Source organism: Myotis brandtii, unplaced genomic scaffold (assembly GCF_000412655.1).
Source record: "Myotis brandtii unplaced genomic scaffold, ASM41265v1 scaffold253, whole genome shotgun sequence".
In the NCBI taxonomy this organism is placed as follows: domain Eukaryota; kingdom Metazoa; phylum Chordata; class Mammalia; order Chiroptera; family Vespertilionidae; genus Myotis; species Myotis brandtii.
The window spans coordinates 60,859-86,462 of NW_005359590.1; the positions used below are offsets into that span (position 1 = coordinate 60,859).

Sequence of the window (25,604 nt, forward strand, 5' to 3'; positions counted from 1 at the left end):
CTCCCAGCCTCTCCTTTTTTTCTTTTTTTTCTTTTTATTCTGGGATTTATTTACCTTCTATAATTGAAACTTTGTTGCCTTTTGCGGAGGCCACAGCTGGCTCAGGGCCGGGGAGGAAGCTTGGCTTCCTCCATCGCCTGGGCAACCAAGTCTCCTGCTCGCTCCAGCGCCATAGCTGTCAGCCGTCATCTTAGTTGGGTTAATTTGCATATTGTCATTCTGATTGGTTGGTGGGTGTGGCTTAAGGTGTAGCGAAGGTACGGTCAATTTGCATGTTTGTCTTTTATTAGTGTCGATAATGCTTTTAAAATATATTAAAAATGAAGAAATAATTTTTAAGTAATAGTATTGGGATAGCTAGATAACAATATGGATAAAAATAAAATTGGGTTCATTTTGCCCACTAAGATAAATTTGAATTAGATCACATTTAAACGTAAGAAATGAAACCATAAAGTATTGTGAATTTAAAAGATGGGGTTGAGGGGAGTTTGAATTCTTCTGCACCTTAGGAATAGAGAAAAACTGTCCTAACTATGACTTGATCCAGAAGCAATAAGGAAAAATATTGATAAATATTAGATCATCCCAAAAAAGCCATATGGCAAAAAATAGACAAACTGAGAGAAAACATCTGCAACTTATTTCACAGATGAACAGTTAATATCTAGAACTTCTAAAAATAAAAGAAATAATGTCTAACCACCTTACAGAAAAATGAGCTAAAGATGAGCCAGTTCCCAGAAAAGGAAATGGTCAACCATGCTCATAAAATGTATATTAAAATTACATAATATGCCATTTCTTAACTATTAGATTAGCAAAAACCCAAAATTTGACAGTATACTCTTTTGGCCAGGCTGTGAATAATAGGCATTCACATACTTCTAGTGAAAAACAATGAAGGAGAGAGTATATGGCAATATCTTTCAAAATTATATATACATTTGTCCTCTGACCCAGCAAACTTACTTCTAAGTCAAAGATATTATCAGCAAAAATACAAAAAGAGATCTGGCCGGTTTTGCTCAGTGGTTACAGCATCAGCCACGGACCAGAGAGTTGCAGGTTCAGTTCCCAGTCAAGGTCATGTACCTCAATTTCAGGCTCAATTCTTGCCCTGGGTCAGGGCCCATGTGGGAGGCAACCAGTTGATGTGTCTCTCTCACATCGATGTTTCTCTCTCTTGCTTCCCTTTCTCCCTTTCCTTCCCTTTCTTCCTTCTACTCTCTAATAATCAATAGACAAATATCCTTGGGTGAGGATTTAAAAAAAATACAAAAATATATATGCACAAGGCAATTCATTGCAAATGTTCAGCAGTAAGAGACTGGTTGATAAACTATTTAATATATGATGATAAACTATGCATTTATAAAGCACAATGAAGAAGATATCTATATTTTTATGGTTCTTTGAAAATATTCACAAAAGTGAGAAACCTCTAGCTATACAGTATAAGAATAAAAAGAGAAAATTCAAAGTACTAAAATCAGGAATGAAAGAGGGGACTTTACAGAATTCAAAAGGATTATAAGGGAATGCTATGCACAACTCTGTGTCAACAAATTAGATAACCTAGATGAAGTGGACAAATTTCTAGAAAGACACAAGCTGACAAACTGATATGGTAATAAGTAGCAAGAAATAGAAATCCAAATTGACCTTTAACAAGTAAAACATTTGAATTAATAATAAAAAAAATTCTTCCAAAAACACAGAATAGCTCAAGACCAGACAGATGACTTTACTGTGAATTCTACAAAACATTAAAAGAAGACTTAGCGACAATTCTTTAAAACACTCCAAAAAATAGAAGAAAGAAGACTTCTCAACTCATTCTATGAAGCCAGTATTATCCTAATACCAAAACCAGATAAAGACATCACAAGGAGGGAGGAACACTATAGACCAATAATCCCTATGAATAAAAATAAATATCACTATGGACACACAAATTTTCAACCAAATACCAGTAACGTGTAAAGAGGATTATACACTACTAGAGGCCCAGTGCACGAAATTTGTGCATGGTAAAGGGAGTGTCCCTCAGCCTGGCCTGTGCCCTCTCACAATCTGGGACCCCTCGGGTAGGGTCCCTAGGCCTGGCCAGTGATCAGGGCCTATCGAGGATTTCCTTCCCCCGGCTGGCGGCCGGCAGCTGGCAGCAGGCCCCACCCCCACCACTGCCACTGCTAGCCATCTGCGGCCCTGCCCTCTACCCCCGCCACCAGTCGCCTCCCTCTGTGGGTGACAGGCATAGAGTGTGATCGCTTGGCTGGCCTGGGCCACCCTCTGTGGGATGATCGATCACGGGGCCACCAGATCAATCGCCCCGAAAAGGGAGGCCCCACCCACCCGGCCGGGGCTCCATGATCGATTGCTGTGCAGAGAGTGGCCGGGGCCTCCCTCTTTGGGGCAATTGGGCAATGGCGGGGCCCCCCGACCAATCTCATCGCACCTGCCTTGGCTGGCCTGGCGCCAGTGTGTGTCATAGCGTGGTCGTCCGGAAGGTCGTCCAGATGGTTCTGCTGTTTGGTCAATTTGCATATTGCGCTTTTATTATTATAGATGGCCAAATGGGATTTATCCCAGAAATGCAAGATTGGTTCAACATTTAAAAGAATTAAGAGTACTGCACCACATTAACAGAGCAAAAGGAAAAATAGATACATGTGGCTTAACTAGAAGTAAAAGGAAATATCTTTGATCTGATAAAGAGCATCTAGTCTAGGGAGAGACCAAGATGGCGGCATAGGTAAACACCGCAGACTGCTGCCGCAAACAACCACTTCAAAAATACAACTAAAAGACGGAACGGACATCACCCAGAACCACAGGAAGGCTGGCTGAGGAGAGACTCTTCAACTAGAAGGAAAAATAACAGCACACCGAGGCTCAGAGGAGGCGCAGTGTGGAAAAAACTCAGGTGCGGAGGTGCGCGCGCAAAGCGGGCTGGTGGCTTAAAGAGCATCTATAAGCCCACAACTAAAATTATACTTTAACAGCAAAAAACTGAAAGCTTTCTCCCAAGATCAAGAACAAAACAAAGGTATCTCCTCCTATCACTTCCATTCAACCTTGTACTGTAGGTTTAAACCTGGACAATTAGGCAAGAAAAAGAAATAAAAGATATCCAGGTTAGAAAGGAAGAAATAAAACTGTTTATAGATGAAATGATCTTATATATAGGAAATCTTAAAGAATTCACACATACATACACATACAATTATAAAGGCTCATAAATGAACTTAGCAAAGTTACTGGATACAAGATCAACATACAAAAATCAGTTGTATTTATATACTAGCAATGAACAACCTGAAAATTAAATTAAGAAAGCATTTCCACTTGCAATAGCATCAACAAGAATAAATTACTTAGGAATAATTATAACAAAAGAAGTGGAAGATTTGCACTGAAAACTATAATATGTCATTGAAAGAAATTAAAAAAGACCTAAATAAATGCAAATGGCAACCCATGATTGTACCTTAGAAGATTTAGTGTTGTTAAGATGGTAGTACTTCTCAAATTGACCTACAAAGTCATCACAATCCCACCAGTCTTTTTTCCACAAATTGACAAGCTGATTCTGAAATCCACATAGAAAGGCAAGGGACCCAGAACAGCCCACACTATCTTGAGAAAGAACAAAGATGGAGAACTTATACTTCCCAATTTTGTAACTTGCTACAAAGCTATAGTAATCAAGACATTGTGGTTCTCGCTAATATAAAGATAGAACAATGGAGTAGAATTGAGAGTTCCATTGATTTTTTACAAGAGTGCCAAAATGATTTAATGAGGAAAGAATGGCCTTTTAACAAATGGTACATGACATCAAAACCAGAAGCCATAAAAGAAAAAAATACATAAATTGGATTTGTCAAAATTTAAAACTTTTGTTCTTTAACAGACACTATTAAAAAAATGAAGACCACCCACAAAATGGGAGAAAATATTTGCAAATTATCTGATAAGGGTCTCTAGCATCTAGGATATTTGAAGAACTCTCACAATTCAACAGTAAAAGAAACGGCCCAATTTTTTAAATAGGTAAAAAATTTGAATAGCCCTAACCGGTTTGACTCAGTGGATAGAGCGTTGGCCTGCGGACTGAAGGGTCCTGGGTTCGATTCCAGTCAAGGGCATGTACCTTGGTTGCGGGCACATCCCCAGTGGGGGGTGTGCAGGAGGCAGCTGATCAATGTTTCTCTCTCATTGGTGTTTCTGATTCTCTGTCCCTCTCCCTTCCTCTCTGTAAAAATCAATAAAATATATTTCTAAAAAAAAGATTTGAATAAACATTTGTCCAAATAATTATACAAATGGCCCATAAACACATTAAAAAGATGCTCAATATCATTAGTCAATAAGGAGATGTAGTTCAAGATCACAAAGAGATATACCACTTCATACTCACTAGAATGACTCATCAAAAAGAAAATAACAGGTGTTAGTAGGATTGTGAAAAATTAAAACCTTCATGTTGCTGATGGGATTATAAAATAGTACTGCTGCTTTCAAAAATGGTTTGACACTTTCTCAAAAGTTAAATGTAGAGTTAGCATCACAATTCCACTCTTAGGTTTATACCCAAGTGAATTGAAAACATCTACACAAAAACTTGTTAAAGAATATTCATAGCAGCCCTGGCCAGTGTGGCTTGGTTGGGTGAACATCGTCCCTTGCACCAAAAAGTCACTGGTTAGATTCCCCAGTCAGGGCACATGCTCAGATTGTGTATTCAGTCCCTGGTCTGCAGGAGGCAATCATTGATGTTTCTCTCTCACCAATCTCCCTCACTCTCTCTCTCTATCTCTCTCTCTCCCTCTCCCCCCCCCCTTCCTCTCTAAAATCAATAAAAACATTAAAAAAAATTTTTTTCAAAATATATTTATGGCACCATCCTATATAATAAAAGGGTAATATGCAAATCAACCAAACGGCAGAACTGATCACTATGATGCACACTGACCACCAGAGTTCAGCTTTTTATTGAATGTGTTACAAAAGAGGTTTGTTTAGTCAAAAAGACCAAAGCCCATGTCAGACTCCTCAGATTCTTCTTTCTCTGCTTCCACTTTCTTCTCTTCAGTGGGGCAGCAGTGGTGGAGGGGGTAGGACCTCCTGGTGCAGCACTACTGCTGGGGCAGGTCCACCAGCCCTTGCTGCAAAGGAGGTTCCCAGTGTTGACATTAGTCAGAGCCTTTGCAAACAAACCTGGCCAGAAAGGTTCAACATTCACACCAGCTGTTTTAATGAGGGCACTGATCTTATCCTCCATTACTGGCACTTCACATGCAGGCGAGCTCTGAGACCAGGCCATGGAGCGAGCAAGTGCTGGGTGAGCACAGCCAGGAGCGGTGCTGGTCCCCAGATGAAGTGAGGGCCTCACCCCAACTAGGCCTTAGTGCTTCCAAAGGACCAAGCACTTACCAGTAGATGGGGAAGGGGGCGAAAGATTTATTCTGTATCTTGATTGTGATGGTGCTATCCACAAGATTAGCAGACATTTGGTCCACACCCAAAGGTTCTTAATATTTGCTCCTGTCCAAAACACCCATAGAGACTTTTGGTCCATGCCAACCCATCTAGGCTACCTAGGCAAGGAGAGGTATTGTTGGCATATAGCCACATGCTATTATCCTATATAATAAAAGCCTAATATGCTAAGTGTCCAGTCATCTGGGTGGCTGTTCAGCCAGTCAAAGTGTAATATGCTAATGATATGCTAAGGCCGCTCAACCACTTGCTATGACGTGCGCTGACCACCAGGGGGCAGACAGTTGACCGGTCAACCAGTTGCTATGACATGCACTGACCACCAGGGAGAAGATGCTCCGACTGGTAGGTGAGCTTGCTGCGGGGTCCAGCTGATCAGGACTGAGTGAGACAGGCCGGACATGCCCTGGAGCCCTCCCGTGGCCCCTCCCTGGCTGGCCAATCTCCTGCGTCCCTCCCCGGCCCCGTGCACCAGTGGGGTCCCTTGGCCTGGCCTGTGCCCTCTCGCAATCTGGGACCCCTGGGCGATGTCGGAGAGCCGGTTTCAGCCCAAACCCCCAGGCCAGGCCGAGGGACCCCACTGGTGCACAAAATTTTGCACCAGGCCTCTAGTTGAATTAATAAAACCTGGTATATCTTTTATGTGTTAATCCTGTAAACCAAAAGCACAAATAAGTGCTATGGGCTGTTTAAGGCCAGCAGCATTGTCTTACGCATGGACATTTTGGACAGGACCAAATATGAAGGAACATTTGGCATGGACAGAATATGCTTTGAAATGAACTATTGTATAGTATAGGGTAATTAAAACAGAATTGGTTGTGGTTATAAGCAAGTGTGTTATAATTAAAAACATTTTATACCATATAATTACATTTGTGAAGTTACTCTGATAAAGTTTTGTTTTGTTTTTATTTTGTTTTTTTTTAGGATGAGAGAGGCTGCTAGAAAAATAGAAGAAAGACATTTTTCCAACCATGCAACACATGTTGAATTTCTGCCTGTTGAGTGGCGGTCAAAACTTACTCTTGATGGAGGTACATTATGTTGAAAAGTTACATGATTTGGCCCTGTTCAGGATGGCTCAGTGATAGAGCACTGGCCCACACACCAAAGGGTCAAAGTTCGATTCCTGGTCAAGGGCATTTACCTGGCTTGCAGGTCCATCCCAGGCCCGAGTCAGGCATGTAGTTAGAAGTCCAGTGCACTATCCATTATACAATGGAGCCACCTTAACTTGTCAATACTCTTAAAACATATTGTCGCAATTCTTTTTTTTATTAATGATTTCAGAGAGGAAGGCAGTGATAGAAACATCAAAGATGAGAAAGAATCATTGATCGGCTGCCTCCTTAATGCCCCCTACTGGGGATCGAGCCCGCCACCTGGGCATGTGCCCTTGACTGGAATCGAACCCAGGACCCTTCAGTCCATGGGGCCGACACTCTATCCACTGAGCCAAATCAGCTAGGGTACAATTCTTTATTAGCTTACATTCTCTTCCTAATAATTTTCCCCCTATATTTGGAAGGTAAAATATCAGGTTTTTTGTTTTCTTTTGTTGTTTTTCTTACATTCCCTGGGCTGGTAATATTTAAGTAAATCATGTTTATTTCCTTCCTTGAAGAATTGTTAGCCAAAATATGCATATTTTAAACAAAATGTATTCTTTCAGTATGAAAACCATTAAAATAGAATGTTTAGGTTATTTACATAACCTGGAAAATGAGAGAATTGTACTAGATACAATAGCAGCTGCCATTTGTGGAGCCTTTGCTGTGCCTGGCACTTTGCAATTCATTTTTCATGGAGTATCTCAATTTTCTCATAAATATGAGAAATACTACATTATTTTCTCTATTTTACTCTTAAGGAAACTGAAACTCAGTAAAAGGTGAATTTACCTAAGAATAGTAAGCAGAGTCTAGCTTTGCTTGATACCAGAGCCCTTATTCATTCACATTGCTAAACTGCCTCCCTGGATGATTTTCAAGTCAGATTCTGTCTCATAGGCAGGAATGTCAGTTATACCTAATAGACCAAAATGGCATCAAAAGTTGCAATAACGGTAAAACAAAAATGCTAGTGATCAAAGAAGACTTCATAGCAGCAATAGCTCATATATAAAAATTGTAGTATAAAAATACTATCTTTTGTGCTTTTCCCACTCATTCAGATAAGTTTCTTGGGCTAGTCAGGAATGTAGACAACATAGATGAATTCATGTTTAATAAAATCCTCAAGAGTTTGTAATTTTTTGTTAGATTTAAATTATTAGGATAGAATCTTGAAGGTGCCATTATTCTGAGTAAAAGAAGCTAAAGGAAAAACACCACTCTCCATTCTCAATATTTCTGACACCAAATAAAGGTGTGTGGCGGGGGGTGATTATCCCCCTACCACCAATTGTCTAATTCTTGGTGCACACCAACTGGGTGTCCAACAATTTAACTCAGTTCTGACACTACCCAGATATAGCACAGACAGATTAAAGGCACAGTTCCACAAGACTCTCCTCACTTCAGATGCCAATCACAAGTCCCAGATTGATGCCTGCTATAATTTGGGGGGTCCTATGACCCCATCCTGAGGTTTAATTTACTAGATCTACTTTAAAAAATTCAGGAAACATTTACTTATATTTACTGGTCTAAAGGATATTACAGAGAATATAGATGGCCCTAGTCAGTTTGGTTCAGTGGATAGAGCATTGGCCTGCAGACTGAAGGGTCCTGGCTTTGATTCTGGTCAAGGGAACATACATCAGTTGCAGGCTCCATTTCCACCCCTGGTAGGGGAATGTGTAGGAGGCAACCAATCAATGTATTTCTCTCACATCAATGTCTCTGTCTCTGTCTCTCTCTCTCTCTCTCTCTCTTTCTCTCTTTCTCTCCCCCCTCTTCCTTCCACTCTCTCTAAAAGTCAATGGGAAAAAATCCTCCGGTAAGGATTAACAAAATACATACATACATATATATATATTTATATATACTGTATATATATGTTCACCTATGTGGAAGTTATCCAGTCCCTGTTGTTTAGGGGTTTTATGGAGCTTCCATTATGTAGACATAAGTGATTAACTAATTGGCTGTTGATGATTAACTCAATCTCCAGCCTTTCCCCTTCCCAGAGGTCAGGGGATGGGACAGAAACTTCAACCCTGTCTAACTACATGGTTGGTTCCTCTGGCAACCTACCCATCTTCCAAGAGTCACCTCATTAGCATAAGCTTAAGTATAATTGAAAGAGGCTTATTATGAATAATAAAAGACATACCTGTCACCCCTATCACTCAGGAAATTACAAGGATTTTAGGAATCTTGAGCCAGAAACCGGAGACAAAAACTATAAATATATGTTTGTTATTATACAGTCTCACAGAAACCAATCTCAAAGGTTGCATACTTATGCTCCACATATGTGGCATACTGGAAAAGGCAAAACTATAGGGACAGAGAACAGATCAGTGGATGCCAGGGTTACAGGAAGGCTAGGGTTTGAATTAAAAAGGGCAGCATGTGGGAGTTTTTTAAGGTGATGAAACAGTTCTGTATCCTGATCATGGTGATAGTTATGTAAAACCATATATGCATTAAAACTAAGAGTTATTTGCCATAGCCAGTTTGGTTAGGGTCCAGCAGACTGAAGGGTCCCAGGTTCAATTCCAGGCAAGGGCGTGTACCTCTGTTGCAGGCTTGATCCATGCAGGAGGCAACCAATCAATGTGTCTCTCTTACATCAATGTTTTTCATTCTCTGTTTCTCCCCCTCCCTTCCACTCTCTCTAAAAAAGGAGTCAATGGAAAAATATCCTTGGGTGAGGATTAACAACATAAACAACACCAAAAACCTAAGAGTTGTTTTTACTGTTTATAAATTTTTAAATAATGATAAAAGGTATTTACCTATAGCAAACATCATTTTTAAGTTCCTAGAAATAAATCTAATAAAATATGTACATTGATATTAAAAATGAAAAAAACTGTTACAAGATATTAAATACAAGTTAAATAAATATAAAGGTAATTTTCTTAGATTTCATGACTCAGTATCTTAGAGTTGTTAATTTTCCGAAATTGATTTCTAGATTTTATGCACTTCTAATCAAAATCCTAATAGAGTTTTTCCTGAAACTTGGCAAGCTGATTCTAAAATTATTATAGAAGAGCAAAGGTTCCAAAATAGCCAAGATACAGAACAAGAGGGGAGGAGGGGAGTCATGTTGGTACAAGGATAGGCCAGTGCACTAGACTAGAGACTCTGGAAAACAAACCTGCACTTAGAAAACAAACCTGATATATGACTGAGCTGGTATTATAGATCATTGGTGAAAGGATGGCCTATTCCATAAATGGTATTTGGTAACTGGTTATTCTTTGAGGGGAGAGGGGAATAAAAACAATCCCTACCTCACATTCCAAATGGATCAAATATAATATGTGAAAGCCAGGACATTAGAAAAATATGAGAGTATCTTCTTAAGACAGGAAAACACAACTACAAAGTAACGTGGGTAAACTTGATTAAAATTATCTCAGTAGACATAGAGTGACAGACAAACCACAAACTGAGACAAGAGCTTGCAAAAGAGCAACAGATATAGCCACCAAAGTTTTAATATCCAGAATAAAAAAAGAGAGCACTTGAAGAGATTATATATATATAAAATATGTATATGTTTTATATGTTAATATTTTAAAATATTTTATATACTATATATAATATGTATTTCACTAGTGTAGTAATAAAGGAAGTGCAAATTAAAACCACAGTAAAATATCATTGACAACCTATCAGTTTAGCAAAAATTTAAGGTGAGGCTGTGCATCAATGAGGATGTGTAGCAGTGAGGATTTTCATTCACTGTTGTTGGGAATGTAAATTGGTACAATCACTTTGGAAGACAGTTTGACATTATCTTGTAAAGTCGAATGTGTATGTGCCCTATGACACAACATTTTCACTCCTAGATATATATACCCTAAGGAAAATCTTACACGTGTGCACCAGGAAACATAAAACAGTGTTATTAGGAGCATAGAACTTCTTTGTATTTCTATAAGAAATGCAAATTTTTCTGCATCTCTAATCATCTTATTAAGCGTTTAATAGAATAGTCTTCCCATGGTAGAATTTCCATAAATTAGCTGTAACTCAGAGGCTGCACATATTTGCAATACAGTTTATGTGACAGGTTTTTTTTCCTTACTTACACCAACTTTATCTTGTTTACTGCAGTTGCCCATTGCGGATTTGCCTTTGTGCATATTTTTAATTTGACAGCTCTTCCTCGTAGGATCTTTATTTTACTAAAAATCAATAAGTGTAAAGTGTAAAGAAACTTTTTAATTTGTTGCTGGTTTGCCACCAGTGCCTCTAGGCATTCCACATGGGTATTGCCAGGCCCAAGGTGCATAGTCCAAAAAAAGAAAAGAAAGGAAACAGAAAATGAGGTACAGAAAGAGTGAGATTGTGTCCCTTAACACCTGTTTCAGGAATAGAGATGGCCTGGTTTTGCTCGGGGACCCCTGAATATCATGGAAACGCCAGTACAGAAAATGGTCAGGCTTCATAGATTTGACAATGGCCTTCATCCTTTAATGTTCTTTCTCTTCCCCTTTTTGTCTTTTTTTCTTGCTATATTTTGCAAGGAAAAGATCATTAGATCCAAAATTAGTCTTGCATATTGAAATGTTAACTTAAAGAGCTGTGATTTCAGGGAATGTAATTTTTTTCACAATTTATTTTTCCCCTAAGACAGATATCTTCTGTAAGTTTGTTTGTTTTTTGTTTGTTTGTTTGTAGACACTGTTGATTCCATTACTCCTGATAAAGTACGAGGTTTAAGGGATATGTTGAACAGCAGTGCAATGGACATAATGTATTATACTAGCCCACTTTATAGAGATGAAGTAAGTATAATGATTACCTTATTTACAAACACACACACACATACACACACGTATCATTGGTAGTACTCCTCAGAAGGTATCCTGAATGTTCAGACTAAAACGTACTGAGACGTGTCCCCAAAAGTAATAATAAGGGTTTGTTTTTGTTTTTTAAGTTGACATTAATAGCAACAGAAGCTAGAAAGAGAAAAGCGTCAGACTCAAACCTCTGGCCATTGGCTAATGACTAAGAAAGTGGTCACTTCTATTTTGCTCTTATAATCTTTAAAGATAATTATCCTCAGGATGGAATTAAATAGAAGATATTTAATAGGAAGAGGGAAATGGAAAGAGAACACCCAGTGTTTTAAATTAGTTTTTTATTCAGTTGAATTTCATGGAAAAGCGCTCAGAACTTGTGACTGAGATTCATTAGCAGTCTTTAGCAATGTTTCCTGAATATCCCTAATAAGATGAATTACTTGGGCCCTAGCTGGTTTGGCTCAGTGGTCAGAGTGTTGGCCTGCAGATTGAAGGGTCCCCGGTTCGATTCCAGGGGGCGTGCAGGAGGCAGCCTCAGTAGACATAGAGTGACAGACAAACCACAAACTGAGACAAGAGCTTGCAAAAGAGCAACAGATATAGCCACCAAAGTTTTAATATCCAGAATAAAAAAAGAGAGCACTTGAAGAGATTATATATATATAAAATATGTATATGTTTTATATGTTAATATTTTAAAATATTTTATATACTATATATAATATGTATTTCACTAGTGTAGTAATAAAGGAAGTGCAAATTAAAACCACAGTAAAATATCATTGACAACCTATCAGTTTAGCAAAAATTTAAGGTGAGGCTGTGCATCAATGAGGATGTGTAGCAGTGAGGATTTTCATTCACTGTTGTTGGGAATGTAAATTGGTACAATCACTTTGGAAGACAGTTTGACATTATCTTGTAAAGTCGAATGTGTATGTGCCCTATGACACAACATTTTCACTCCTAGATATATATACCCTAAGGAAAATCTTACACGTGTGCACCAGGAAACATAAAACAGTGTTATTAGGAGCATAGAACTTCTTTGTATTTCTATAAGAAATGCAAATTTTTCTGCATCTCTAATCATCTTATTAAGCGCTTAATAGAATAGTCTTCCCATGGTAGAATTTCCATAAATTAGCTGTAACTCAGAGGCTGCACATATTTGCAATACAGTTTATGTGACAGGTTTTTTTTCCTTACTTACACCAACTTTATCTTGTTTACTGCAGTTGCCCATTGCGGATTTGCCTTTGTGCATATTTTTAATTTGACAGCTCTTCCTCGTAGGATCTTTATTTTACTAAAAATCAATAAGTGTAAAGTGTAAAGAAACTTTTTAATTTGTTGCTGGTTTGCCACCAGTGCCTCTAGGCATTCCACATGGGTATTGCCAGGCCCAAGGTGCATAGTCCAAAAAAAGAAAAGAAAGGAAACAGAAAATGAGGTACAGAAAGAGTGAGATTGTGTCCCTTAACACCTGTTTCAGGAATAGAGATGGCCTGGTTTTGCTCGGGGACCCCTGAATATCATGGAAACGCCAGTACAGAAAATGGTCAGGCTTCATAGATTTGACAATGGCCTTCATCCTTTAATGTTCTTTCTCTTCCCCTTTTTGTCTTTTTTTCTTGCTATATTTTGCAAGGAAAAGATCATTAGATCCAAAATTAGTCTTGCATATTGAAATGTTAACTTAAAGAGCTGTGATTTCAGGGAATGTAATTTTTTTCACAATTTATTTTTCCCCTAAGACAGATATCTTCTGTAAGTTTGTTTGTTTTTTGTTTGTTTGTAGACACTGTTGATTCCATTACTCCTGATAAAGTACGAGGTTTAAGGGATATGTTGAACAGCAGTGCAATGGACATAATGTATTATACTAGCCCACTTTATAGAGATGAAGTAAGTATAATGATTACCTTATTTACAAACACACACACACACACACACACACACACGTATCATTGGTAGTACTCCTAAGAAGGTATCCTGAATGTTCAGACTAAAACGTACTGAGACGTGTCCCCAAAAGTAATAATAAGGGTTTGTTTTTGTTTTTTAAGTTGACATTAATAGCAACAGAAGCTAGAAAGAGAAAAGCGTCAGACTCAAACCTCTGGCCATTGGCTAATGACTAAGAAAGTGGTCACTTCTATTTTGCTCTTATAATCTTTAAAGATAATTATCCTCAGGATGGAATTAAATAGAAGATATTTAATAGGAAGAGGGAAATGGAAAGAGAACACCCAGTGTTTTAAATTAGTTTTTTATTCAGTTGAATTTCATGGAAAAGCGCTCAGAACTTGTGACTGAGATTCATTAGCAGTCTTTAGCAATGTTTCCTGAATATCCCTAATAAGATGAATTACTTGGGCCCTAGCTGGTTTGGCTCAGTGGTCAGAGTGTTGGCCTGCAGATTGAAGGGTCCCCGGTTCGATTCCAGGGGGCGTGCAGGAGGCAGCCAATTTATGATCCTCTCTCATCATTGATGTTTCTATCTCTCTCTCCCTCTCCCTTCCTCTCTGAAATCAATAAAAATATATATTTTAAAAAAAGATGAATCACTTGGGGTGCTCATTAAAAATGCAGGCATGGCCAAAACCGATTTGGCTCAGTGGATAGAGCGTCGGCCTGCGGACTGAAAGGTCCCAGGTTCGATTCCGGTCAAGGGCATGTACCTGGGTTGCGGGCACATCCCCAGTAGGAGATGTGCAGGAGGCAGCTGATCGATGTTTCTCTCTCATCGATGTTTCTAACTCTCTATCTCTCTCCCTTCCTCTCTGTAAAAAATCAATAAAATATATTTAAAAAATAAAAATAAAAAATAAAGATAAAAATGCAGGCATAAAAGAACCCCATGGGGAAACCTTGGAATTTGGGATATTAATGTGAATTTATGATTTGAAAATAAGTGGGTGTGTATAGATATTATCTATATATTTAAGTGTATATTGTTTATACCTGCATATATTTCCTACTTCTGTTCACTGAAAGGGCCAAGGAGCTGACATTCCAATCTAATGAGCACACCTAGTACTCACATCTTTGCCCCTAGAATTCCCCACCAAGAAGAACTAGAGTTACTTGGAAAAAATGGCTGGTTCTAGGGCTGGGACAGGATAGGTATAGGTCAAAGCTAAAAACAACTTGTTATGACAAAAAGTAGGAAAATGTTCAGAAGAATGATGGGGCAGGTCACAAGGTCAGGAGTCAAATTTTAAAAAGCAGATCCTGCCCTGGCTGGTTTGGCTCAGTGGATAGAGCGTTGGCCTATGGGCTGAAGGGTCCTAGATTCGATTTCAGTAAAACACACATGCCCAGGTTGTGGGCTCGATCCCCAGCAGCGAGTGTACAGGAGGTAGCCGATCACTGATTCTCATCATTGATGTTTCTATCTCTCTCCCCCTCTCCCTTCCTCTCTGAAATCAATAAAACTATATTTTTTTTAAAAAAATCAGACCCCCCCGGCCATATCTGGAACAACTTGAGCACAAAATAAAGTAATTATTACTTATTGTAAGGAATTAATAGTACTTTTAATATAGAATTATAATAAGGATAATATAATAAGGGAATTGTAAATCATTGAGAAATTTGTAAGTTAATATCAATTACAAATAGATAAACAAACGGGGTAAGGGAGGTCCTTTGCTTACAGTAGAATGCCACAGGCTTACTATTAAATGTGGAGGGAATGCTGGAGTTGTAAAATCCTCAATTTACAACTATCATGGTAGGATCAAATAAGAGTGGTCTGGGCAAGAATCATCCACGGATGCTAACTTGAGGGCAAGTTTTGATGAGAACAGGATGTTTGCATGGTCTTACTGTGTATTCTCATAGACTGCTTATGAATTAAAAAATGAGAAAAGGTATAGAGTGGGGAAACCAGGGGACACCTTTAATAGGGTGTCACTGAGGGACACTCAGGACACAGTATCATTTATGCAGTATACCAGTCCTGAGGAAGCACCAGGCAAACACAAAAGGAGGATGTTCTCATTAAAAAGTAGAATGGGATTGTGTTCTTTCCAAATGTCACTATTATAAAAGACAAAGAATGGCTGTGGAAAATGTTCCAGACCAAAGGAGGCCAAAGAGACCTGATAGCTAAATACATCCCATCCTGCACTGTATTCTGCACCGGTTAGGGTAAAATGCTACAAAGGATTTGTTCAATCAACTGACAAAATTTAAATGTTGATATTTGATTAGATGAAATATTTTATCAAAGTCAATTTATGAAGTTGATAACTGCAATATTCCTAGTCTTAGGAAATATACACTGGAGTTTTAGGGGTAAAGGACCATGACATCAATAAATATATCCTCAGATGTATTTTTTTAAAAGGTGTGCATGTGTGTGTGTCCTTGTGTCCGTGTGCCTGTGTGCGTGTGTGTGTGTGTTACATAAACAGAACAAGTGATAAAATAGGCTAAAAATGCTAATAATAGGTGAATATTGGGTGAAAGGTATATGGATGATCATTGTACTATTTTTATTTTGCAACATCTTATAAATTTGAAATTATTTTTGAATAAAAAGTTAAGAAAATGACTAAAAGTTTCCCAGGTCCCTTCCCTGGCAATTGATTGGAGTCAGTGGATCTGAGGTAGAGTCTGTATATTTGGTTTGTGTTTTGAACAGTTCCCCAGGTGATAGCATCAGAGAAGTTTGGGAAATATTGTAAGGCAGTGTGAAAAGCGAAAGAAAACCAGAAAAACTTAGTGAGAAGTGGGCAAAAATTGTTCGTAATTTTGAAAAGGAAAACTCATTCTGCAAATCAAAGTCCACTTAGTACAAGGTTGGTGTTAGGCAGTATTTTAGAATAAACTATTCCTCAGCAGCCTACATTTCCTTAAGGAAGTTGTGATAAATAACAGCCAGCAGTTCTCTAGGATTCATTCCTGCCTAGGCTAGTGAATGAACCTTGTTAGGTTAATTGGTAGGCATATGAAAACCTTTTTCCCCTTCCTCTCAGCCTTTGGAATCAAATAGATACAGATTCAAAACCTGCCACTTAACTAGCTATGTGACCATAGATCCCATTTCTCACGTTCTTAGCTTCCTCACTTATAAAATGGACATAAAATACGTACCAGATAATGGTTGCCATGAGGATTAAAGATATACAGGGTGAGGCAAAAGTAGATTTACAGTTGTTCATAGGAAAATAACACAATCTATATATATAAAAGCCTAAGCAACCTAACGACCAGCTGACCAGTCGCTATGAGGCATTGACCACCAGGAGACAGATGCTCAATGCACAGGATTGGGCCTGTGGGGATTAGGCTCTCTCCTGTCTGGATGAGGCCTGCAGGGATTAGGCTGAAACCAGCTATCCGACATCTCCCAAGGGGTCTGGGATTGCGAGAGGGCACAGGCCAGGCCAAGGGACCCTACCAGTGCACAAATCTGTGCACCAGGCCTCTAGTAATAAATAACGATGTAAGAACAAACTATGTGCTTCATGTACTCACAACTATAAACCTACTTTTTACCACCCTGTATATAGTTTCCAGTACAATTTTTTGTCCTTAGATTTTCATCTTGTGATTAAGTGTGTATATGTATTTCAAGGGCTACCATTTTTTTTTTAAAAAGGAATGGACCTTTTCTTTTTTTAATCTTCACCCGAGGATATTTTTTCTATTGATCTTAAGGGAGAGAGAGAGAAACATGGATGTGAGAAAGAAACATCAACTGATTGCCTCCTGCATGCATCTTGACCAGGACCAGGGATCAAACCTGCAAACTGAGGTACATGCCCTTGACTGGGAATCGAACCCTTTGGTCCGTGGACCGATGCTCTAACAGCTGAGCAATCAGCCAGGGCTAGACTTGTGTTTTTTAACTCTAGAAATAAGTGCAGTTAGTATCAGATTATAGAAAATACCGAAAGGCTCTAGACGGTATTGCTTAATGGTTAGAGCATCAGCCTGCACACCCAAGGGTCTTGGGTTCAACTCCTGTTTAAGGACATGTACCTGGGTTGCAGATTTGATCCCCGGCCCTGGTAGGGGCAAGTGTGAGAGGCAGCTAATCAATGTGTGTGTCTCACATCGATGTTTCTCTCCCTCCCTCCCTTCTCTACTTTATTAATGGAAAATATATTCTCAACTGAGTATTAACCAAAAAAAAAAAAAGAAAAGAAAGAAAGAAAATATGGAAAGGAACACACTTGTTTACTAATGAAGGACTTTGTAATAACTAAAGCTGCCTTTAAAAAATAAAAGTATCACAAGGTAAACAGAAATTGCATATAATGTGAAAGTGATGGGTTTTAACTAAACTTTATTGTGTTGATCATTTAACAATATATACATATCTCAAATCATGTTGTATGCCTTAAATTTATATAATGTTATATGTCAACTATAGCTCAATAAAACAGAAAAAATGTTTTTAAATAGAAGTGACCACTGTAGAGTAGAGATAGTTATTGGGGTGGATGCTGAACAGCTTATCAGGGATGGTACTGAAGGGACTCCTCCCTTCATCACAGTTTAAATTAGCTCATCTCCAAGGTTCCTCTTCACTCCAGATTCTGAGGTGCTCATGGGAGCATTCTAACTCATGACTGTGCAAATAATCACTAAAAAAAAAATGGTTAGAGAAAAAGTGTAGTGTATAAATCAGTACTTTGCAGGTTACACTTTCTGATGACCAGTTTCTAAAACAGAACTAATATCAGACTTCCAAAATAACATTATAGAGCCATTGGCCCTTACTTCAGCCTTAAATAAAGTAATGTGAAAAATCAGAGACAACCATACTTCTTGCACACAACTGAACTCTCTTTTCAATAGCATTAAAAATGAAGAATTACAAAAAAAATAGTTATGGCAGTATCTTGTCATTGTTATTTGAAAATTGTTTAATTGAATTCTATTGTAATTAAGAAACATAGTTTTATTTTAAAAAGAAATTTAATTGATATATATAACTAAAACTGTCTAAATAATTTTTTTCTCATTAAAATTTCCTGAAGCAGGGAGGACAAAGGATTAATTATAGTCGTCAGCCATGTTTTATATGTTTGGATTTTCTCTTAAAAATGCTGGGATTTTTCCTTTTGGATTGATTTTCCTCATACATTTTAACTTTGGGGCAATGGTTATGAGATTTAAAAACTCTTAAGCTTTTGAAAGGCCATCTAATGCCTACTTTGTAAAAGGTTAGTTGACTTAATTAGATAATATTGTAGAGCTAATAAAATTAAGATTATAGGATATATCATTAATCTTGGTCCAGATGTCCCAAATGAATATACTTGGTCACAAAGGGATCCTAAGGTTGGAGAATATAATTGGATCAGATAGAAAAAAGGAAACCTAATTAGAAAAACCTAATCAGAGTAGACTCTTTAGATGCAACAGGGAGGTGGATTTCTCCTTTTGCTGCTAAGTGGATGATTTATTAAAGCATTTAGAGAAGTTGGTATTTTAAAAAACAAACAGATTAAGTACCTTTTGCCAGAGTACTTAAGTATATCTTTTAGTGTTTCTAGGTTTACATGGTAAGTGTCTTAAAACAAGGCCTTCAAAAGTAAAAACTATTAACAATTGTTGCTTTTAAAGGAATTAATTTTTATCTAAACATTCACTTTTTCTACACCTTTAGATTATAAATCAGGAAAATGATAAAAACGTTGAGTTTGTTGATGTTCTTATCAAAGCCAAACCATTATATTATCAGAACTAAAACATTACATTATAGCTCACTTTGAACAGAGCATGTACTTTCATATCACACTACCTACTCCTGAAACTGTTTTGACTAGAATTACTGACAGCCCATGTCTTAGAAGGCTTTTATATGCATTTGCCACTAAAGCAGTAATTCTGGGATGGAGCCTAGTAATCTGTATTTAACAAGCCTTCTAAGTGATTCTGCCGCACATTGAAAGTTGGAGAACCGTTGATTAAAGCATGGAATTGTTTTGCTTTTCCTAAGAAAAAAATTAAAATGTACAATTAAAGTAAAATGTTTGCATTTCTCCTTAGAGAAAGGGTAGCTTATCATCCTTCCACATGCTACCAGCTCATCTTATCCTTCTCTTCCTTCATTAGCTGAATATATTTCATCAGACCCAATACATGGTTTCAGTAGCTTTAACCAAACCCTCATTGTTGCTTGTAGAGTTCTGAGATGTCAACAAAGAGAACACCATGACTTCATTCATGTCACTGCTAATCCTGCTACGCATGAATGCTCAGATGATTTTCAGTTTGTGAGCAGGTAGAGAATGTTCAGTAAAATATGATGGAGTCATATTTGAAAATGGAAGTCACACATAACTAATATTTGTATGTTGGAGTAACAGCTGGTATAAGTACTGAAATGAAAAATTAAATATCAAGCAGGAAATTTACCATTAATTATAGTACCCAGCAATGATAATGAAGAGTAGAGAACTGCCTTCAAACACAGGTCAGGACCCAGTATGGATTTGAGTAACAAAAAAAAACTTTTTCTTCTGACTTCCTGGCATATTTCAGCAATGTTTGTTAAAGCTAAATTTCAAAGAAAACAGTTTTACAAAGAAAAATGACTAAAATACTTCCCACATTATGAACCCCTAAACCTTAAAAAGCTCTGCTTTCCAGCCATGTAAAACAACTGTTTACTCGTATCTTTATTACCAACTTTTGGGAATTTTGAAATATCAAGTAGATCGATGTTAGCTTTTCTTTAATCATACAATGACATTTTATTCCATCATTCTTATCTAAATGCACAGTGTAATAATATATATACTACATTCGTATACCTGTTATTGTAAACTCAATTAAGGCCTAAAAATTACAAGGTACAAAAATTTAGAATTGCATGGAAGTTGCAGTGAAGGAGAAATTTCCAGGGGCTCTTTGAAAATCTTACTGGAATCTTCGTGAACCTTTTTTGCTTAATGTACAGAACTGCTGGCTCATATAGCATGCTTAAGGATTATGAATGAATCTGTGTAATATCTGCCTTTATTCTTTAGTGATGATATAGATTATAATAATACATATCTTCATTTCCTGCAATGTTTTAAGGCATCTGTGTTAATTTTAATAACCTAGGTATATTTGGCCAGTAATGTATGTTTAGAAATAGAGTTCAGAGTATCTGTGATTACTCTAATATGATAATGTTCTCTTATTTCAAACAGCTAGTTAAAGGCCTTCAGCAAGAGCTGAATCGATTATATTCCCTTTTCTGTTCTCGGAATCCAGACTTTGAAGAAAAAGGGGGTAAAGTCTCAATAGTGTCACATTCACTGGGATGTGTAATCACTTATGACATAATGACTGGCTGGAATCCAGTTCGATTCTATGAACAGTTGATGGAGAAGGAAGACGAGTTGCCTGATGAAGAATGGATGAGCTATGAAGAACGACACCTTCTTGATGAACTCTACATAACAAAACGACGGTAAAAATACTCTAGTATTTAAAATCTCTTCATGGAATTGCTGGACTTCTTAGGAGAAAACTTTAAGATTTTCATGATAAAGAAAAACTACATTGTTCAGGGTACAAAAATTACTAGATAACATGGCTAATCAAGGAGAGACTGTTTTCATGCTAATTATATGCATTTTCCTGTAGCATAAAATAAATGGTTTTGTCATCTGCCTCTTTTTCTTTCTGCCTGTCCTTCACAATTTCTTAGGAGTGAAATCTAAAACTTATTTCAAGCTGAGTCACTATGTAGAATCCTTTGTTAGTTTTACTAATCTTAAAGAATGTGCCCTTACCTATCTTAATCTTAGAAATAATTTTCAAGCCTTTTTTTTCCTTGGTAAATCTGTTTTTGACAGATTTTATAATTATCTGATCACTTGTGGCCTTTCTGGATACTATCGTTTAGTTTGCTATACCCCTCTCTTCATCGGTAGTTACATGCTCTTTCTTTGTCCTTTTAATAACTATCCAATCAATTTTAATAAAACAGTGAAAAATCACTCATTTTGGTAGTTAGCATTATATAAAAATCACCAATTTATATAATACCCAATTTTTACTCAGGAAGCCTTGGGTTTGTTTCAATCTTATGGAAGTTTAAGGGTTCTATATAATCTTAGTCAGCACCAGAATAGATACATAAAGTTTACCGTGGCAAAATAATTTATAGTTTTGAAAGAAAATTTCATGTTGAAAAGCCTCAGAACAGCATTTTAGATATAAAATCCAGTAAGAAAAAAAAATTAACAGCTTATAAAATGAATTGCACCCTTTTTTTAAAACTTAGTTCTATTGTTTATTAAATGTAAGTAGATATGGAACATTTAATGGGAAAAATTGAAATAACTCAAATGTTCACTAGCAAAGAAGGGTTGAAAAAACTATGGTTCGGCCGAAACCAGTTTGGCTCAGTGGATAGAGCGTCGGCCTGCGGACTGAAAGGTCCCAGGTTCGATTCCGGTCAAGGGCATGTACCTGGGGTGCGTGCACATCTCCAGGGGGTGTGCAGGAGGCAGCAGATCGATGTTTCTCTCTCATCGATGTTTCTAACTCTCTATCTCTCTCCCTTCCTCTCTGTAAAAAATCAATAAAATATATTTTTTTAAAAAAACTATGGTTCGTTCATGTAATAGACAATTACACAGATGTTAAAAAGATTAAAGTAGATCAGGAAGTAATGAAATGAAAAGATCTCTAAGATTCATTAAGTATAGAAAAAAGAAAGAATAATGTATATGGTATGAACATTTAGTGTGATTTTTTAAGGTATACATATATATATGTATATGTATGTATGTATGTATATATGCTGTTTTTATTGGTTTTTGTTTGCTTGTTTTTTTGAGAGAGAGAGGAAGGGAAAGAGAGAGATAGAAACATCAATCGACTGCCTCTTGCACACCCCACCTACTGGGGATCAAGCCCAAAACCCAGGCATGTGCCCTAACTTGAAATCCAATAGGGACCTCTTGGTTCATGAGATGAAGCTCAACCACTGAGCCACACCAGCCACGCTATAAGTATGCTTTTATTTGCCTCACATTTTACTAGAGGATCCACCAAAAAATACTAACAGCAGGTATTATAAAGAGTAGGAATACTTTTACTAATTATTTTATAAACTTTTATAGACTTTCTGTACTACAGCAGGTGCATTTATTAAATACTGTCAATAGGGATTGATTTTGAGGGATTAAATAATAGGTCTTTAATTCTTTATACGTTAGTGAACTAGTGAGCATTTAATATTTATGAAACCATAAATACAAATGTGTAAATAATTTTATACTGCTTCCTAGGCTGAGAGAAATAGAAGAAAGGCTAAATGGATTGAAAGCATCATCTATGACACAAATACCTGCCTTGAAATTTAAGGTAAGAAAAGACTGATGAGATTTTCATTATCTGTCTCACAATTTTTCCAAACAGCATTTGCAGCATGACATTATGATTCAGTGAAATCTAAATTATTGTTCTTTCAAATTAATATTTATTAAACACATGTTATATGTTGGACATTGCTAGTTTCTGGATTCTACAAAGAAAAGAATGGACAAGACAGTTCCCCAGCCCTTAGGATATGTAATACAGTGTTATTGGCAGTATGCAGAATGATGTATGTATGAAAAGGGGGTTTTAATTTTGGCTATAAAGGATTACAAGGAAATGACACTTATACTTGTTATCAATAAACTGGAATGTTGCCAAGTGGAGGAAAGGAAAATGCTATTCTGTGTAAAAGAAAGAACATAAAGATATGGAGGGATATAACGTTAGTAACTCCAAGAAAAATGAAGTAATCTCAAGTAGTGGGGGGAAAATAAGAGGCAGATCTGGGAAATGTTTAGTATTTAGAATTAAAAGCCTTAGTGACCAGCTATTTGTGGGTGGTAAGAAAAATAAGTGGATGATTCTAGGGATGGAAAGCTGGCATTTCAAGCAATGAAAAGTATGTAACCAAAGCACAAGATGACACACGTGGTTAGTTTTGGAGCAGGTTGAGCAAACCAGTTGGGCTGTCATGGACAGGACTCAAGGCAAGGGGGCTGTGGAAGAGCTAGAAATAAAGAACTTATATTTGATATGTACAATGGGAAGCTTTTTAGGGGGTTTGAGCACCAAAATGGAGCTGTCAAAAGCAAATCACAGCCCTAACTGGTTTGGCTCAGTGGATAGAGCGTCGGCCTGTGGACTGAAGGGTCCCAGGTTCGATTCCGGTCAAGGGCATATACCTTGGTTGCAGGCACATCCCCAGTAGGGGGTGTGCAGGAGGCAGCTGATCAATGTGTCTCTCTCGTTTATGTTTCTAACTCTCTATCCCTATCCCTTCCTCTCTAGAAAAAATCAATAAAAATATATTTTTTTAAAAAAGCAAATCATAGGAACTTAACATACAGGTTAAGTAATGGAAAGATGCAGAATTTTTTTAAATAGTAAGAATTTGGGGGAATGCTTTGTAAAGTATATGATTATCTAACCACTATGCTGTATACCTGAATCTAATACAAAATTATATTGCATGTAAACTGAGGATTAAAAAAAATAGTTTCACATTACTAGAAATTATGTACTATAATTGTGTATCTTAATATAAAGTCATGTGTAGTCTAATAATATGGATTTTTAATTGCTATTTAATTACTCATAGAGGAAAAGTAAATAAATTTGAAGTTTAAAAAGGAATATCTGATGAATTGGCAAATTAATATTTAGGACTCCAAAGTTCTAATTTCTGTGCCTATTAATTAGCAGATAGATTTACTTTCAGAATACAGGTGTTAGATCTGTTATGGGTGACCACTGAACTTCATAGAAGAAAAACATATTGACAAACTTTGGTCTGGAGAGTGGGAAACTTTGATTATGATCATGAGGCTTTGCCACTAACTAGTAATGTAACATTAGCCAAATCATTAAACATCTCTGAATTCATCTGTTTAGTCATCTCTGGGCAAGGACGATAGACTAAATGTCTAAAGCCCTTTTTCATCTTTAAAATTCTTTGATGGATATAGATATCACTAAAGCAGTCATTAGTCTTCTCTGAGAATATTCCTTTATTTGTCAAACTGCTGACCAATCATAAACAAAGAAAGAAAAGTTATTTATTCCATGGATTGAACCATTTTACAAACATTTGTGATGTGTCTGACCAATGCATAAAGCATTTCGCTATAGTATGCATGTGTGCATCTGTGTATATCAAATAGAAAGGATTTACATAGCTTTCTCTTCTAGCTCTACTCTTTAAAAAAAATTTCAATATATTTTTATTGGTTTCAGAGAGAGGGAGGGAGAGAGGAATAGAAACATCAATGATGAGAGAATCATTTATCGGTTGCCTCATGCACGCCCCTACTGGGAAATCGAGCCCACAACCCAGGCATGCTTTATTTTTTCTTTCTTTATAGAAGAAACTGGCCTTGTGCACAGATTCGTGCACATTGAAAAGAAATTAATTAGAAGAAATATTTTAATATCGCTATTCATGTCTTGCTAATGAAAAGAAAATAGGATTCTACCGAATCTCCTATCTACCTAATCCAGGACTTCTGTGAGGATCAAATGAGATGAGGCATGGGAAAATGCTTCTCAAACATTTGATTAAACTGTAAAATGTTTGCACCTGGCTATAAAGCAAGTTGGGTTCCTGGGCTGAAGAAACTCCAAGGATGCTAGTCGCTAGGGAGAGGAAGCCAGGCATTGCTATGTGACGTCATTACCTGGTGCCCACAGCGACCATTTCCAGGCTGGGCTGGGCTGTGGATCGCATTTTGCGCCATGGGGTCTTGGCAGCATTGGCTGCGATTTGGTGGGGTGTCGCTCCGGGTTGGTTCCTGTGTTCCACTTGGTGGAAGCAAAGTGTTGGTTTGTCGGCGCCAAGTCCATGGTGCCATTTATTTTTAAATGGCCAGTGTGCATCATGGCAGCTCCTGCATTGAGCACCTGCCCCCTGATGGTCAGTGCACCTCATAGCTACCAGTCAGATGGACGGACACTTATCCTTTTATATACGTACTAGAGGCCCAGTGCACGAAATTCGTGCACTGGAGGGTGGGGGTTCCCTCAGCCCAGCCTGCCCCTCTCACATTCCGGGAGCCCTCAGTGGATGTCCTACTGATGGCCACAGTCGGGCAGCAGAGGCTCGGAGCAGGCATCCCGTGTGTGTGTGTGTGTGTGTGTGTGTGTGTGTGTGTGT

At 37.5% G+C, this 25,604-nt stretch overlaps 1 protein-coding gene across 2 annotated transcripts in view; it reads left to right on the forward strand.

Annotated features, from left to right (window-relative positions):
- DDHD1 (DDHD domain containing 1) overlaps positions 1-25,604 on the forward strand; it is a 57,657-nt gene that overhangs the window by 14,204 nt on the left and 17,849 nt on the right. For both annotated transcript variants that reach the window (XM_014540986.1, XM_005867873.2), the window contains 4 exons: positions 6,439-6,545; positions 11,316-11,422; positions 20,611-20,873; positions 22,705-22,780. In XM_014540986.1, coding sequence (XP_014396472.1) covers positions 6,439-6,545; positions 11,316-11,422; positions 20,611-20,873; positions 22,705-22,780 — 553 coding nt within the window. The remainder of the gene's footprint in view (positions 1-6,438; positions 6,546-11,315; positions 11,423-20,610; positions 20,874-22,704; positions 22,781-25,604) is intronic.